The sequence below is a fragment of the Halichoeres trimaculatus genome, unplaced genomic scaffold, assembly GCF_033239565.1.
Source record: "Halichoeres trimaculatus isolate MK-OKI-2021-1 unplaced genomic scaffold, fHalTri1.1 fHalTri1_scaffold_15, whole genome shotgun sequence".
NCBI classification, from domain to species: Eukaryota; Metazoa; Chordata; class Actinopteri; order Labriformes; family Labridae; genus Halichoeres; species Halichoeres trimaculatus.
The window spans coordinates 25554726-25569732 of NW_027437193.1; the positions used below are offsets into that span (position 1 = coordinate 25554726).

At 40.2% G+C, this 15007-nt stretch overlaps 1 protein-coding gene across 4 annotated transcripts in view; it reads right to left on the reverse strand.

Annotated features, from left to right (window-relative positions):
• Window positions 1–1664: 1664 nt before the first annotated feature.
• LOC141804493 (F-box-like/WD repeat-containing protein TBL1XR1) overlaps window positions 1665–15007 on the reverse strand; it is a 28699-nt gene continuing 15356 nt past the window's right edge. For 3 of the 4 annotated variants that reach the window (XM_074688947.1, XM_074688945.1, XM_074688946.1), the window contains exons 12-16: window positions 14796–14870; window positions 13814–13941; window positions 11745–11910; window positions 11524–11625; window positions 1665–4321 (exon numbers count right to left, since the gene is read on the reverse strand). In XM_074688947.1, coding sequence (XP_074545048.1) covers window positions 4295–4321; window positions 11524–11625; window positions 11745–11910; window positions 13814–13941; window positions 14796–14870 — 498 coding nt within the window. In that variant the 3' untranslated portion in view covers window positions 1665–4294. Of the gene's footprint in view, window positions 4322–11523; window positions 11626–11744; window positions 11911–13809; window positions 13942–14795; window positions 14871–15007 lie in introns of those variants that run through there. The other variant, XM_074688948.1, reaches the window with a different exon arrangement.

Genomic DNA, 15007 nt, shown 5'->3' on the forward strand with positions numbered 1-15007 from the left:
TTTACCCATCGTATATCTTTGCTCAGCTTTTGTCATAGAAATTTAAAATTTTGGATAGGTTCTCTTCAAAGGCATAGCTTTTGTAGTACCTGAGTTCATTTGTTTTCTCCTAATGATCGTCGAGTATGGCATTGAAGGGTCAGCGCAACTAGATTGTGGCCTTGAAGGAGGCTGGACTGACAACAATGCAAATCATGAAAAAGTTGAATGTTTGTCGTAAGACTGTCTACAATGCCATGAAACGATACAAGGAGACTGGCAATACCACCAGCAAGCCAATCCCTGGAAGAAAACGTTCAGTCCGGACCAAAAGGGTTGTTGAGATGGTGAGGAAGAGAATCCAAAGGAATCCTCTAAAGCAGTGGTTCTCAAATGGGGGTATGTGTACCCCTGGGGGTACACGAGGGCACTCCAGGGGGTACGCAAGATTCAAAAATGTATATTCAAAAAAAACATCAACCAAGAAAAATCCCTTTAACACTATTCATTTAATCGATGTTTGAATCCAAATATGTTTAAGTTCCTAAACCGAGTACTTTATCCAACAGACACTAATTGTACAGCGCTGTTTTACATTTTTTTTCCAACCAAAACTGATTTGCGCTTGTTAGGGGGTACTTGGCGAAAAAAATACATGTCATAGGGAGCAAGTCGCTGAAAAAAGTTTGAGAACCACTGCTCTAAAGGAGCACGAGGGCAACAGAAAAGGAAGTGAACATCTCAAGAACTTCTCTGAGAAGAATCGTCAAACAGGACCTCGGACTGAAAGCACTAAAAATGCAACACAGACAACTAATTTCAGTCGCTTCTAAGAAAAAACAGCTTGACAGGGGGAAAATGATGCTGCATATGCTGCTCATTTTGTCATCAGAAGCAGCTGGAGTCATGGTGTGGGCTGCTGTTGCATCTGATGGCTCAAAGTCTCCTTTGGTCTTCATTCAGGAGGGTGTGAAAGTGAACAGCCAGGTGTACCTTCAAATGCTTGAAGAAAAAGTGTTGCATTGGTGTACCAATGCGTTTGGAAACCAGTAGGTCTTCACACAAGATGGTGCAGCAGCTCACACATCCAATGTCACACAGGCCTGGTGCAAGCAGCACTTTCCTGACTTCTGGGACAAGAACATGTGGCCTCCATCAAGTCCGGACATCAATCCAATGGACTGAGAAACTTTGTTCAATGTTTGTTATGTTTGTCTGCAAGCATTTTTGGATAGTGCAGAAAAATTGATGGGTAAATCTTTCTGGCCCACCCTGAATACCTCTTGTCCATCTTTGCTCCAAGACAGGCGCCAGGGCCTGAAGCCGTAGCGTGTGGAGCTCCTGCTCTTTTTACTGAGCTACAGCAGAAACCACACAAAGCAAGCGCTAGATGTGGGCTGATGAACTGATGTCTGTACCACAGGTAAGCGGGTCATAAACCAAAGAAAAAACTCACGGTGGACTTATTGAGCAGGGACAGTCTCATTGAAAGCTACAGAGCCATGATGTTGAAAACTAATTTTTACTCGGCCCACTTGTGACACAGCTTTCACTGTTTTCTCCTCTCTGCTCAGGTAGTGTTCAAAACCTGTCAGTGTGGGTGCAGCTGAGTGAAAATCCAAAAGAAAACCAAACGCTGTATTATCAAAATAGACTTTAATCTAGACCTTGAAATCTGAGTGATATTACAACAGTCAGACCAGGAGGCTGCAGGCTGCAACCGTGTGAGTGAGAGAAAAAGAGACAAAGGTGATGGCAAAGACAACACAACAACAAAAAAAAATCTGCAAATCCGTATTTACACGTTCGGTGTTATTTTACATCGACGATGAAATCCAATCAACTTTTTGAAATCTTTTTTTTTTTTTGTTCAACTGGTGTGTGAAGCTACAAATAAATCAAAATTACAAAATTTTTGAGAAGTACAAAACCTTCAAGGACTCTCCAACATAGCAAAGATAGAATGAACGTTAGTACTTTTGTAGGAACAAAAAATAGCAAACACTTGAATGCAGTGTAAAAAGCTTCTTGTCTAAAAACAAACCATTATAAAATACCATTCCACTGTCATAGACATCATTGAAATAGTCTTTGTGGTACAGTCTGGTCATTGCTGACTGTATTAAAGCAAACTTCAAATATAGTCTTTAGCATCAGTACAAAATTTTTAAAACAACAAACATTCTGAATGAGACCTCTGAAATGTCCGGTGACCTGTGTGTCTGAGTGTGTGTGTGTGTATCCAGCTGATGGCGAGATGCGACCTGGAATGCCATGAAGTCGGCTTTTTGATTTGAGTTGAAGCTTGAGTAGACCTTAATTACCCAGCCTGCACTGCACACTGCCTGCTTGGATTCTGAATCGTCTTTAAGAGCCTTTTAAACAGATGTGTCTACGATGGCTTTGACAAACACACCTCCCTGTTTCCCCATTTTAATGTAAAGTGCAGCAGAGAGCACCCTTTGGAAGGGACACTTTTTCTATTTCTCTATGACTGTTTAATGGTATTTTATAAAAAACCATTCTCATGGCTGCGCCCCCAAGTGATGATTAAAACATCACGCACTGTTTCAAGCGTTTCTGAAAAGTAACTTTAAAACCCACTCTTCATGTACGAGCGGCCTATAAAAGAATCCCCTGTGATAACACAGTTAATATATATATATATATATTTATTTATATATATTCATTTATATGCAGGTTTCATCGAGTCATACGTGGTCAGTCTGCTTTAAAACAGGAAGCAGACTTGCCTCAAAACGCCACCTCCGAACACTACAGAGAAAAAACGCAGTCTGTCGGTGCATAGGCCTGAAAGTAGCCTGTCTCCAGAGAATGTGTGACTCTGTGTGTGAATGTGTAAGTGTGTGTGTGTGTCACTGCTGGACCTCGTCTGCCTCAGAGAGCAACCCCAGCAGGGACTGTAGTGTGTTGTCAAATTCAGTGCTGGACATGAGAGCTGCAAATGTAACAGCAAAGTCTGGACATGTTAAAGCCGACTGGGAACTGTTCAACGTGACAAACTTTGATATGAGCTCCAGTTGAGTCATTAAGTTACGATGTTGGACAAGTCAGAAAGCCTGTGCCCTGCAGAGGAAGTGATCCTCCACTTGATGTCCTGTTGTTTAACGACAGTGGAAGGGAAACAGGACACAATTAGACAGACTTAGTCTGATTATCATTCAGCATTGGATGGTAACAAGACATTAATGGAGGAAATGAGCATGATTAACAGTATTGTTTACATAGATGGATGTGAGCTGTCACAGGCCTGACTTCCTGTATCCTTCTCACTATCTTTCCTATAGGTCGCAGAAGCTGTGACTGGCGCCAGAAGTCCATCTACTCCTGCGCTGCGTTGCCTCACTGCTGACACTGTGGCACAGCCGCCTGCTCGTTCAGATCCAGGGTGAGCTTGGTGACAGAAACCTGAAGCGTTGAAGTCTTTCACGGAGTATGAACATGAGATCCACACAGTGTTTAACCGCTACACAGATTATCTTTCAGCCTGAAGGTTTTAAATTCTTTTGAGCACTGTTTTAACCTGATGAACTATGAAAACCTGAAAACACTTTTGAGGATAAAAGTTGCAAGACCAAAGGACTGCTCTCCTTTGATTAACTGCTTTAGACTTTGTTAAAACGGTCACTGCCGAACAAATATACTGGATTAAATAGAGTTGCTGTATATCTAAACCATTTTCTCTTCTCAGCTGTACAGCTCCACTTTTTTAATCTTGATCAACACCAAGAGGTGGATGAATGGATCTCCCAATGGACAGCTTTGAACACCCATCCCAAAAATCAAACACACCCTCCCCTCCTTTTCTCCCCACCCAACATAAAATATCAAACCCACAGAGTTCAGATCATCCAAACTCAAACACAAATGTCCACAGGACACCAGATGCTGACTTATGCAATATGCACACAGCAACAGAAACACAAGTGTGTAGAACTCTGGTACGAGGGATAAAGAGAGGAAAGCTGGATGGATCCTGGTGTTTTGGTTTGAGTGTGATGGGTCCGACATGTAGTACAGAGTGACATCAGTGACATGTTCCTCCCTGCAGGTCTGTGAGAGCCTCTCACGTGTCAAAGTACACCTGCTGCATGTCTGACACTTGTGCACAGGAACTGTGTGTGGCGGGGGTGTGGTCCTTGTGTGTTCATATGGAAAAGAGGAGGGGGGGAGGAGGGATGGATTGGCCATGGCGTCTGACGGGACTACAGCAGTGTGGCGGACAGGCAGGGACACTCAGTCATTTTGGCTATGTACACATTCGCTGTCGGTCCATGGCTCCTTCAGATGAGTGTCATTTCCTCAGGTCTAATACACAAACCTGTGAAAAAAAACAGGAAGGAGTCAGCCCCAATCACACTTTCCCAGCCCACACAAGTTTCAGTATGACTCACTGAACCGCTTTCCTAAAGAGGGGTGGGACTTCGCATCAGACATCAGCAACATGAGAATTCACTTTTACAGACTTCTCAAGGATATTTTGATCACACTTATATCACACTGTTCTTTAATAGTTACTCTTTGAGGCTTTAACTAGGGGAGGGGGAGAGTGGAAGACACAGAGGATGAAGCAACATGAACAAAATGACAGTTCATGTGTTCACCCTGACATTCAAATGCCTGTTTTCCAGGGACCTGATGGAATCTTAACAGACTGGATTTGGGTCACAAAGAGCTCTGCTGTGTGTTCAGATGAAGCTGCTGAGAAGGCGTGAGACTTCGAAACTGAAAAAGCAACACTTGTGGACAAGTGAGGAAATAAAACCAACTCTGAAAGCTCACTTCAGCAAAAGCAGCAGAAACTTAAGTTCTTCTGGCCTTTGGTTGAGTTTTTTCATATCATGCTGGATAAAACTGGTGTTTATGACGAGTCAATCACAGCTTTATGTGTAGCAGAGTTCAGTGATAAATTTGATTTCACATCACACCTGAGGCATTAGGAGCAAGTTGTTCAAACGTAATCCAATCAGATTTTGTTATCTGATTTCATTAAATTCTTAAAACGGGTTGTTCAAAAGGGAAAGAAGTATTTTAAAAATCAAATTAGATCCCATAATCCAATCCTAGTTTTAATCTGGATCAAACCTTCAGTTTATGTTGTTCAGAACTTTTTAGTAGAATCTCGATCACTTTGATCCAAAAAAACTGGATTATCCTGTTCCCAGCAGGGGGCAGGATTTCAAGGTGGATTTCAACAAGAAAGTGGCGTAAAACTTTAAAACTGGTCCAATAATACAACATCTGTAGAATTGAGTGTTCATACTTTTATTTGTATTTTGCACTTGACTTGTTTAATGATTCCTGTGATAAAGCAGATAAAGTTCACTTAGGCTATGAATGGGGCCTTTCAGTACAGTAGAATAAAAACACAGATACTCCTGACAGAGGAACAAACCAAACTGAGCAAACTGCAGCAAACCAGAGAAAAACTTCAGACCCTCCTTCTGAAAGCAGAGCTTAAAAAATGATGGACCCTCCTTCACAGATAAAGAACCCTGGACATTTCTTTTATTTTGCCAACCATTGAACATTTTGCCTCTTTTTTTTCATTTCAGACATTTTCAAAATTTCCACTTTGTATTCTTTATTTATTTTTGTTTTTCATTTGTTGTGGCTCAGACAAAGGGTCATAAGAGAAATTAAAAATGGAAGAAGATGTTTTTGTTATTTTTATTTTTTATGAAAATAAAGAAAAACTATACATGCACTGATCGATCGGCTACCTTGTTTCACAGGTATTGTTTAATGATTTTCCATAAAGTAAGACTGGAACATTGAAGGTATATGCTGTCAGTTATGAAAATAAAAAAAGGAAAATTGGTATCGGCAGGTCAGGCTTTTTAAAGATCTGCGATTGGTGATTGGCCAGAAAATTGTGATCGATGCATCCCTGAAAAAAACACCTACAATGACCCCATGTTGGCTCTTCTACCTGTTGTTCTTTACAGAGCTGGTAGCTTACATTGTGATATGCTGTCCCATTTAGAGCATTGGTAATCAGGGGTTTGGATCAAGGTGATCCAATCCAATGTTGCTTTGGAAAAATGGCATAAAACTGAGATAGGTTACCTGATCCTGGATAGCAAGAAATGTGATTTCCAAATCTGAATCATTTTGGCCTTGATTTAATTCTTTGAAAAACTGCCCCTTGAAGATAATCGATGATCCCTGACGAGCAGATTGTCCCCCCCTCTCAGCTGCTACAGTAGCAGCTTAGATTACTGACGATAAGAGTGAGAGAAAATAAAAAAAGCATTGATTCTGTGATTTTAAAACTTCATTTAGAAGAACCTAAAAACATGAAGCTGATGCTTGTTTACAGATTGTCTCCTGATATCCTCGGGATAAGCATTCACTCCACAGCTAAAGGTTACAGAAGTGCTGTAAAATAACCTTCCTCCTGTCTGTGTCAAGAACCTCAAAAATAAACTCCTGTTTGAAGTGTTTACACAGACACACAGACAGACCCTACTTCTCTGGAACAATGTAAGCACACAGCTCAAAAATGGATCCTCCTCCTTGACCCTGAAAGGGACTAGACTCACACAGTGGATCTGATATATCTAAGGATCCTCAAGCTGAAGCTGACAGTAGAATACAGGTGCAGTACAATCCTGTTTCACTTGACTTGAAACTCTGAGTGTTGTACACACGCTATGATGGTTTCAGAATGGCTGCTCTTCCAGATCATGAGCAACAGATATGAACACTCATCAGTTTGGGCTTGGATCTGATCGCTCAGGTCAGGCAGGTATGTTTCCTGATCAGCCAGGCTGTGCAGTCATTTTTGCTGAGTCATGTTACAGGAATTTATCAGACAAGTCTTTCAGGATCCATCTCTGACTTAATCTGAGCTGCATTTTAGCCAACATGCTCCTTAAATAAACACACCGTCAGGAGTGACGGGTGAATCTCTCTTCCTTTCTCTTTCACATGCATGACTGATTAAGTCATTGCCTGAAGTATTCATGATTTTTTGTCTTAAACACAAAAACAGGGGATGAAGAGGGAACCAGGCCTATTTAACCTGTATGTATTTAATGAGGAAGACAGCTTTTTTCATTTTTAAATGTGAGTGTCTGTTTCTGCATAAATGGTGTGAGCTATCCTGTATTCAGTGCACACCTTGATGTAAATCATGATCAATGCTTTAAAAATGTTTCAGTGACAGGATGAGTGCTCTACAGTTAACAGTGAGTGTTTTCAATGTAGTGCAGTTGTGAGTGGATCTGTGATAGTGATATTTTTATGTTAATGTTTTTGGTTTTTATTTTCTTTCACTGTAAATAGAGGCTCAAATCTCAAGTTTAAATTGTGTCATCACAAACCAATCTGTGTTCTTATTATCTTATCTCTATCTATATTATCTTAGGCTGAGGCCTGTCACGATAATCAATAAATTGATTAACCGAACGATAAATAAAAACATCCTTGGTAAGTTTGCCAGCCTCGATAAACTGACACGTGCATGCATGTTTGTTTTCCTCCTCTCTTTTCGACCAAAGAGACTGAATGAGATTTAGCGGATTTTTTGAGTGAGCATCAAAAATGCGATCTTTGGGGTGAAGACGGGACTGCTCGCGCGTACACACGGAGAGAGCTGAAGCGAGCGTCCTGAGGGGTAAGGAGGAAACACACGCTAATATGAGTGATGGCACGAAAGATACGGTTCTTAAGCCGCCTGCCACAGTCCCAGTGTGGGAATATTTTTTTTTTTTTTATCAGAAAGAACAAAGTGTGAGCTCATGAACACCAACGAGCTGATATGTCACATTTGTTTGAAAATAGTGGCGACGAAGAAGAAGAAGGGGAGGTGCAGCGGAGCCTTGTTCTTTGACAATCCGCTCTTACTGAGGCTTTTGGTCTGCAAAGTAAATAGAAATAAAAGCGCCAAATGGTGGGCGCTCAAAGACAGATACATTGCCAAAGAAATGCAGCCCTTCAATACGGTTGAAAGCCAGAAATGTTAAAAATGTTTGACAGACAGTACGGATTGACTGGGAAAAAGTACATGTCACAAACAATTCAGGAACTGTATTAACTCCCTTTTATTTAGGCTATAGTTTTTATTTTTGGTTTTTTTTGGAGTTTTGTTTTTTCTTTAGAGACAGGGTCTATGTTTTATTGTTTTTGATTAGTATTAATTATTTTCATTTATAATATTTTGGAAAATGATCGTCTAGCACAATTTGTTATCGTGACAGGCCTACTTAGGCTGAACAATTAATCATATTGAAAACATCATCATAATGTTATGGATCGCAATTTTCTTATCGCAAAAGCTGCAATTGAATTTTTTTTTTTTTTTAAGTTTCATGAACACAGACCTAGAGGGAATATAGTAACTTGCACTCATTCTTTTGTGAAACCAGCAAAAGTCAAAATGCTGGATTTTGGCAAAAATATCACACGTTTACATAGCTTGAAGTTAAATCAATCAGTCAACATTCTACAGTGATTAAAATAGCTGATTAAGATGTGATACTGGTATCAATTCATGCATTAATTCATCTCATTTCATCATAACATGTATTTCTGGCCTACAGGAAAGACTTGTTTACATGCTGAAAGTATCCTTTGTCGTGTTGGTCAAACTAAAGAATGATTCATTGCTTGTGTTTGGTGAATAATGCAGAAGATAAGCGCACCCCACCAAATAATTGCATGCTAAATTGCAATGTTGGTCCAAAAAAATCGCAATTAAATTATTTTCCATAATCGTTCAGTCCTAGTTCTTATCATCTATTAATGCTGGATAAGAACAGACACTTTACCTACAACAACTAATACCAGCACTTCCAACTCCTTTGCTTTCTTTGCATCTTTCTGTGTTTACAATTTCACCAATTAAAAAAAATGTCATTGAAAAATGTTGGCAATACAGTGCTTAACAAGTTTATTAGACCACCAGTCATAAAAACGAGAAAACCAGCCAGCCTCATGAAGTTTTTGAACTCTGACTCTCTTTCACATATTTGTCTTCCAGTCACCATTTTTGGCAGAAGTGAGGAGTTTCAAACCAATTTCATAATTTTAATCCCAAATTTGAGCCAGACAACTGGAACTCTCTGAGAATTCAGAAAATGATCAAAAATAACAAATAACCACTAAAACATATTTTTTTTCTGTTTATGAAGAAAAGCAAATATTTTTTCAATAAAAGAAATAATAAAATGCTTCACTTTTTTTTGGTAAAACAGTAAAAGTTTGAGAAGTCATAACAATAATAAACTAATTTTAGCATTAAATATATAAATTTGAATAAAGAGCTTGAACATCCTGTTGGATTAACTATAACACAAACATAAAGTTGTTTGGTTGTCAACTATTTCTGTTAATTTAGGTCCGTGGTGGCAAAAAGCTTCACAGTGGGTAGTGGTGTAAAACCTCTAACATTACTATAAATGAACAAAAATCCACAGGATGTGTTCAGAGATAGGTGTGAATTTCCCTGTGGATGATGTTAAGCAGTTTAAGATAGCTGTGGTTCTCAGTTCTGTTTACAGACGCTCAGTGTGGTCTAACAGACAAGTAAGTGACATTTAGGTACCTGTCACCTTATTTCACCTTTTTTCACCTCCTCACTGAAGCTCCATTTGTCACACGATGGAAAATCTTCCTTTGTGCCAAAAGACAAACTATCAGTGTGAGGTATTTTTAAAGAGATCTGATCAACCACTGAGTGAGCACTTGCCTTTGTTAATGTGACTTCACAGACAATAGATGGCTAAACCATTCCCATGACTCTATAAGAGCTTCGGCATTAGACAATGAATGCATGACTGGTCGTGTTCTGCTGCCACTCTCATTATTGAAGCTGTTCTGTCTTGGCAACACCCCTCAGTCCAGTGTGTAACCCATAGACTGTATAATGAATGCATGTTGTCTCTCTGTGATTGTTTGCTTCTGGAACGGAGATTTACTGCAAATTGTGGTCAGAAACATACAGGAAATGGGGCGGGCTTTGAGCCCTCTCACTAACAGCTATAGGGCACCCACCTGTGCCTCTGACTGAGTGAAATCATGGTCTTCTAAACCGCCATGTTAGAAAGGACACATTTAACCCGGGTACAGGATGTGCTGTCAAAGAAATGAGCTATTCAGACTGAAGTCATTTTTCATACAAGGCTGAAAAGATGTTTATTTCTCCTGTGAATTTTTTATCTTTTCTTTTTTTAACTGGTGTGTATGTGGTTTCCAGTACTTCAAGAGACAACCTTAAAGTGATACTCCGGGATGGAACAAGTTTTTACTTGACCAAAAACACAAATAAACGGACTCCCACTGAAAAAATCTGATATCGGTCTGCATTCTCGCTTTATTTAGAGAATTTCCAGCGCGTTACTTTCACACAAAAATCACCGCTACATAAGGATCTAGTTCTCATTGCGTCTCTTCGTCCTGGCAGACTACCTGCGTTTGTTTATATCTGGCACACCGCATGCCAACTGATACACTAAGGGGTGAGTGTCTCGTAGCCAGCTCTGGCTCTGCAGCGGAGGTAGCGCCGTTTTACGACTCGATGAGAACTAGAGCCTTATTTAGCAGTGTTTTTGTGTGAAAGTAACGTGCTGAAAATTCTCTAAAGCGTGAATGCAGACTGATATCAGATTTTTTCAGTGGGAGTCTGTTTATTTGTGTTTTTGGTCAAGTAAAATATGGCCCCGTCTGAGTGCAGAGGAAACTGGCAGAGGAGCAGGGAGGGGGTGTTTGGTGCGAGCGCTCTGGGCTTCTGCTGCACAAAAACACTGCTGTAGGGGTAATTTCTGCCCTAAACCTTGTGATAGGGCCCAACTTGTTCCATCCCGGAGTATCACTTTAAGCGGACACTTGACAAACTACAGTTTTCAGCACTCCTGCACTGCCTCAAATTTTTAGACCAGAGGTTTCTGCTTGGTATAAACCTAATTTATCGCAGTAGTTCTCTTCATAAAATCTAACCTTGAAAAGATTCCCCCAGGAGAGCATTTGAGTTTTATCTAAATTGTGTTGATCTAATTGTTATTTTTATTATATTTATGATCACTTTTGGTAGAACTGAATATATATTCCGAGAGTGATTGTTTGCAGCGTTTCATGCACTTTCAGTCACAAATAGCTTAGAGATGTTGAAATGTTTGAATAGTTATTCCTAATTTTTAACACTGATGGCTCCATCTAGTGGTGAGCAGCAGAACTGCACTGTCAAAATTTTACATTTTCTTCTTTTTTTCAGTTTGTAAAACTCTCAGCACAGTTTAGGCTTCAGCTGCAGCCAGTCTTTACACACTTTTCTTCAGCAGCCAACATCTCTCATGCAGCTCTTTTAACTAAAAAGGCCCAAAACACCTGTTAATCATCCAATCAGAAACCTGATCCTGATCAGGGGTTCAGTTTGCACGGGTCAAACCTTAAATTCACTCAGCTGACCCACATTCTCTCTGGGTCAGCAGTTGGGTGTGAGAGTTGCACAGAGGTAGACACTTGTGCTACAGCCAGTGGTAATATAATGATGTGTGAAAGCATTCAGGCGGCACAACTCACTGATCCATCTGACGCGCTGGCTCCTACTTTGTCCCCTGTGGCGTTCCAGCAAACCTCAAAGATCCCTCCTGTCCCTCGATAGCTGTGAACTAAAGCACCGGTCTGAAAATAACACAAGAGCAACGTCAGGGAATACTGAGGCATTAAAAGCACCTTTGTGAGAATACAAAAGCCAAAGATCATTGCCAATAAGGTTGTGATTTGACAGAGTCTTCCCAGACCTGAGTATTCCAGATGTGGACACACTTGTCAAAGGAGCCACTGGCGAGGTGCCGGCCATCAGGGCTGAAGGCCACACTGTAGACGGGCTCCTGATGGCGAGTCAGTGTGTGGATACACACCCCACGCTCCACATCCCAGAGGCGCACCGTGGAGTCAAATGATGCACTAGCAAGAAAAAAGGAGAAGACAACTTAAAAAAGTGTCCAAAACTAACAGACATGAAACAAATCTGTGATGTCACACACACAAACCGCACAATGATTACAAGAAACAAGTCAACTAAATGTGTCTGTAAAACAATAAATAATCCTCTAGAGGCATTAAATCCTCTGTTTTCACAGTATACAGATTTAGGATTGCAGACATATTTAACAGAGGGCACAACAGTCCCTTGGTCTCATTCTGAGGATGAAAGTTGTCAGTCGTGTTTCCTGCACAGGAATCTCAGGATTTTAGGGTTGTTCAGGTATAAAGTCTGCTCTGTTATGTCCTCAGGGTCACTTGGGCTCATGTAGCATCTCAAACAGATGCTTTTGACAAGCGTTCAGACTGCAAAGGTAGTGACTCACTGTTAGCTTAAGTAAATAGAATGATATACAACAAAGTAAAGGTGAGGCTGACTCTGCAGATGAAGTCTGAACAAACTCTTCCGTAGGCAGCTGTACTGAGGTCAGTGGCAGGTTATATATTGATTGAGCTCTATCAAAGATGCTATGAGGAGGATCTTTTGTAATTGCACTCTCTCGTCACCTTATGGCCTGGAGTCCCCGCACAATGTTACTGTCATTACTTTTAGCAAGGCATGTGTTTTTTTTTAATTAAATGGAGATTGAATCGAAACAAACTTTCTATGTTTGGGACAACTTTTTACCAGATACAACGCACCGAGGTAAGGTATTTATCAGTACAGTTACAGAGCGTTATGGTTTGACATCAAGCAAACGTTGTAGTAGCCAGCTATAGCATCATCGTCATCCTGGTGCTCCAACGCATCTGTAGACTAACGTGACAACAAGTAAACTGTCAGTTTGTAAGTAGTTTAGTAGCTGTTAATATTAAGCCCAGCTGACAGTCCGGTGCTCTAAGACATGTCTGTAATGTGTAACGTTAGTGAATCCTGGTTAGCTATGTCCTGCTAGTCATCTGCCAAGCAGAGCTAACGTAACCTCACTCTTCATTTTATTGATAGACTCTCAAGTTTGAACAGACCACCGCAGAATAACTGCTGACTGAGGGTTGGAATCAACATTAGCACAAACAGTTTGGTCCCTGTGTTGTAGAGTGATACTGCCTGAGCTAAAGGCTAATTGGCCTTTAGCTCAGGCAGTATCACTCTTTCCTCTGTTCTTTTTCTGTCTGACAGTTAGGCTCCAGTGTCCACCATCACTACAAAATTAATCACAAAAAACATTTTCAGCAGGGCTCTCACTACTTAACTTGGTCAGGGGTTGTGGTGTTGTCATAGAGACCCAGACGTGCCATAAATCAATCTGACCTGGAAGCTAAGAAGTAGAAATTTAAAATAACCTGTAACCAGGAATATTGGTGCTAATTAGGGCTGAACGATTTTGGAAAATAATCTAATTGCGATTTTTTTAGACCAATATTGCGGTTGCGTTTTAGCATACGATATTTTGGGGGGGACCTTTATCTTCTGCATTGTTCACTTAACACAAGTTTTAAGTCATTTTATAGTATGACTAACCAACAAAAGATACTGTTAGCATTTAAACAAGTCTTTTTTGCATTTTTTAATTGAAAAAGAAAAAGGAACACTTAAATTTTACTGACCTCCAGTTGTCAATAAGAGTAACAAACCATACAGAAAAAAGTGGCCAAGGGGCTCTACGATCTACTGGATGGATCTATGTAGCCCACAGGGTTTTTTTTTTGCCAGAAAAAAAAAACAGCATTTTGACTTTTGCTGGTTTTAAGGGAGAACAAGTTCAAGTTTCTATATTCCCTCCAGGTATGTGTACATGACCTCTCTGAGAACATCATCATCATCGACAGGGCTAACATCTCTTGAGGGTAAGAGTGGTGTTCAGGTGTTTCTCAGTGCTTTCACCTGGCCAGCATGAGGTTGGCGCTGGGGTTGTTGGTCCCAGGACCCGTGGGGCTCCACTTGATGGTGTAGATTTCTTTACTATGGGCTTGGAGGTCATGGACACATGAGTCTTGCTTCATACTCCAGATCTAAAGCAACAAAAGGAAAGAGGACAGATTTGCCTGGCTGCATTCCTGAAATATGGTAAACATTTGACAGTTCGTGGAATGAAAAATATGAACAGAGATACACTGAGCTGCTGAGAAGCTGAAATCCTGCATCCTATAAGATCGGCACATTAAACCCTCAAAATGCCAGAGACAGGTCTCTTTAGTTCCCTCATATGTGAGAAAGATGATGCAGCACAATGAAACACACCTCGGTCATAATCATATCTGCATGAGTGTGAGTATTTTTATTTGTTATTAAGTTTGAAAGAGAACTGGTATGGATACATTTCTCCACAAACCTGATAATGTGGTCTGTGTAGTTAAGATGTGTGGTTCAGTCAGTCAATTTGTTCTTGGAAAGTAACCATCACTAAATAAGAAGAATGCTTTGTTGCATGATTTACTGTGTTAACATATGCCCTTAAAAAATAAACAATGAGATACAGTTAAAGTGAAATCTAATCCTTTACATGTGCAAATATTTGAGTAAACTCATAATGTGAATTTAAAGAAAACAAAAAAGTCTTTATGGAAAGGATGTGTGGATTCTGAATTTACAAACAGAAACTGACAAATACCCCTTGACTTACCAAACTAATCCTACACAACACTTTTTCTAGTTTGAGAGTTCCTCTGATGAGTATTTAATCAAGAAAAAAAATCTTATTTTTATCAATTTCATCAAAGGCTCGAACAAAAAAAGAAAATGCTTTAATTTATCAGAATAAACCAAACAGGTTTAGTGTCTGTACTATCATGCTGACAGCTGTGCACTGATGTACCCTAACAGCCCACTGTGAGTCAAAAACCTGCGCATGTTCAATAGGACTGACCTTCAGTGTCATGTCATCCGAGCAGGAAGCCAGTAGACTACCAGTGGGATCCCACTTGATGGCGTTCACCTCGTTCTACAGCGAGAATAAAAAAAAACACACAAGAACAAAGCGGGTCTTTACTGGTGAGCATGGGAGACAACAGAGTTCACAAACTGAATATTGTGTTGTAGTTTTTATGTCTTTGGTCACAGCTAAGAGCCAAACTGTTT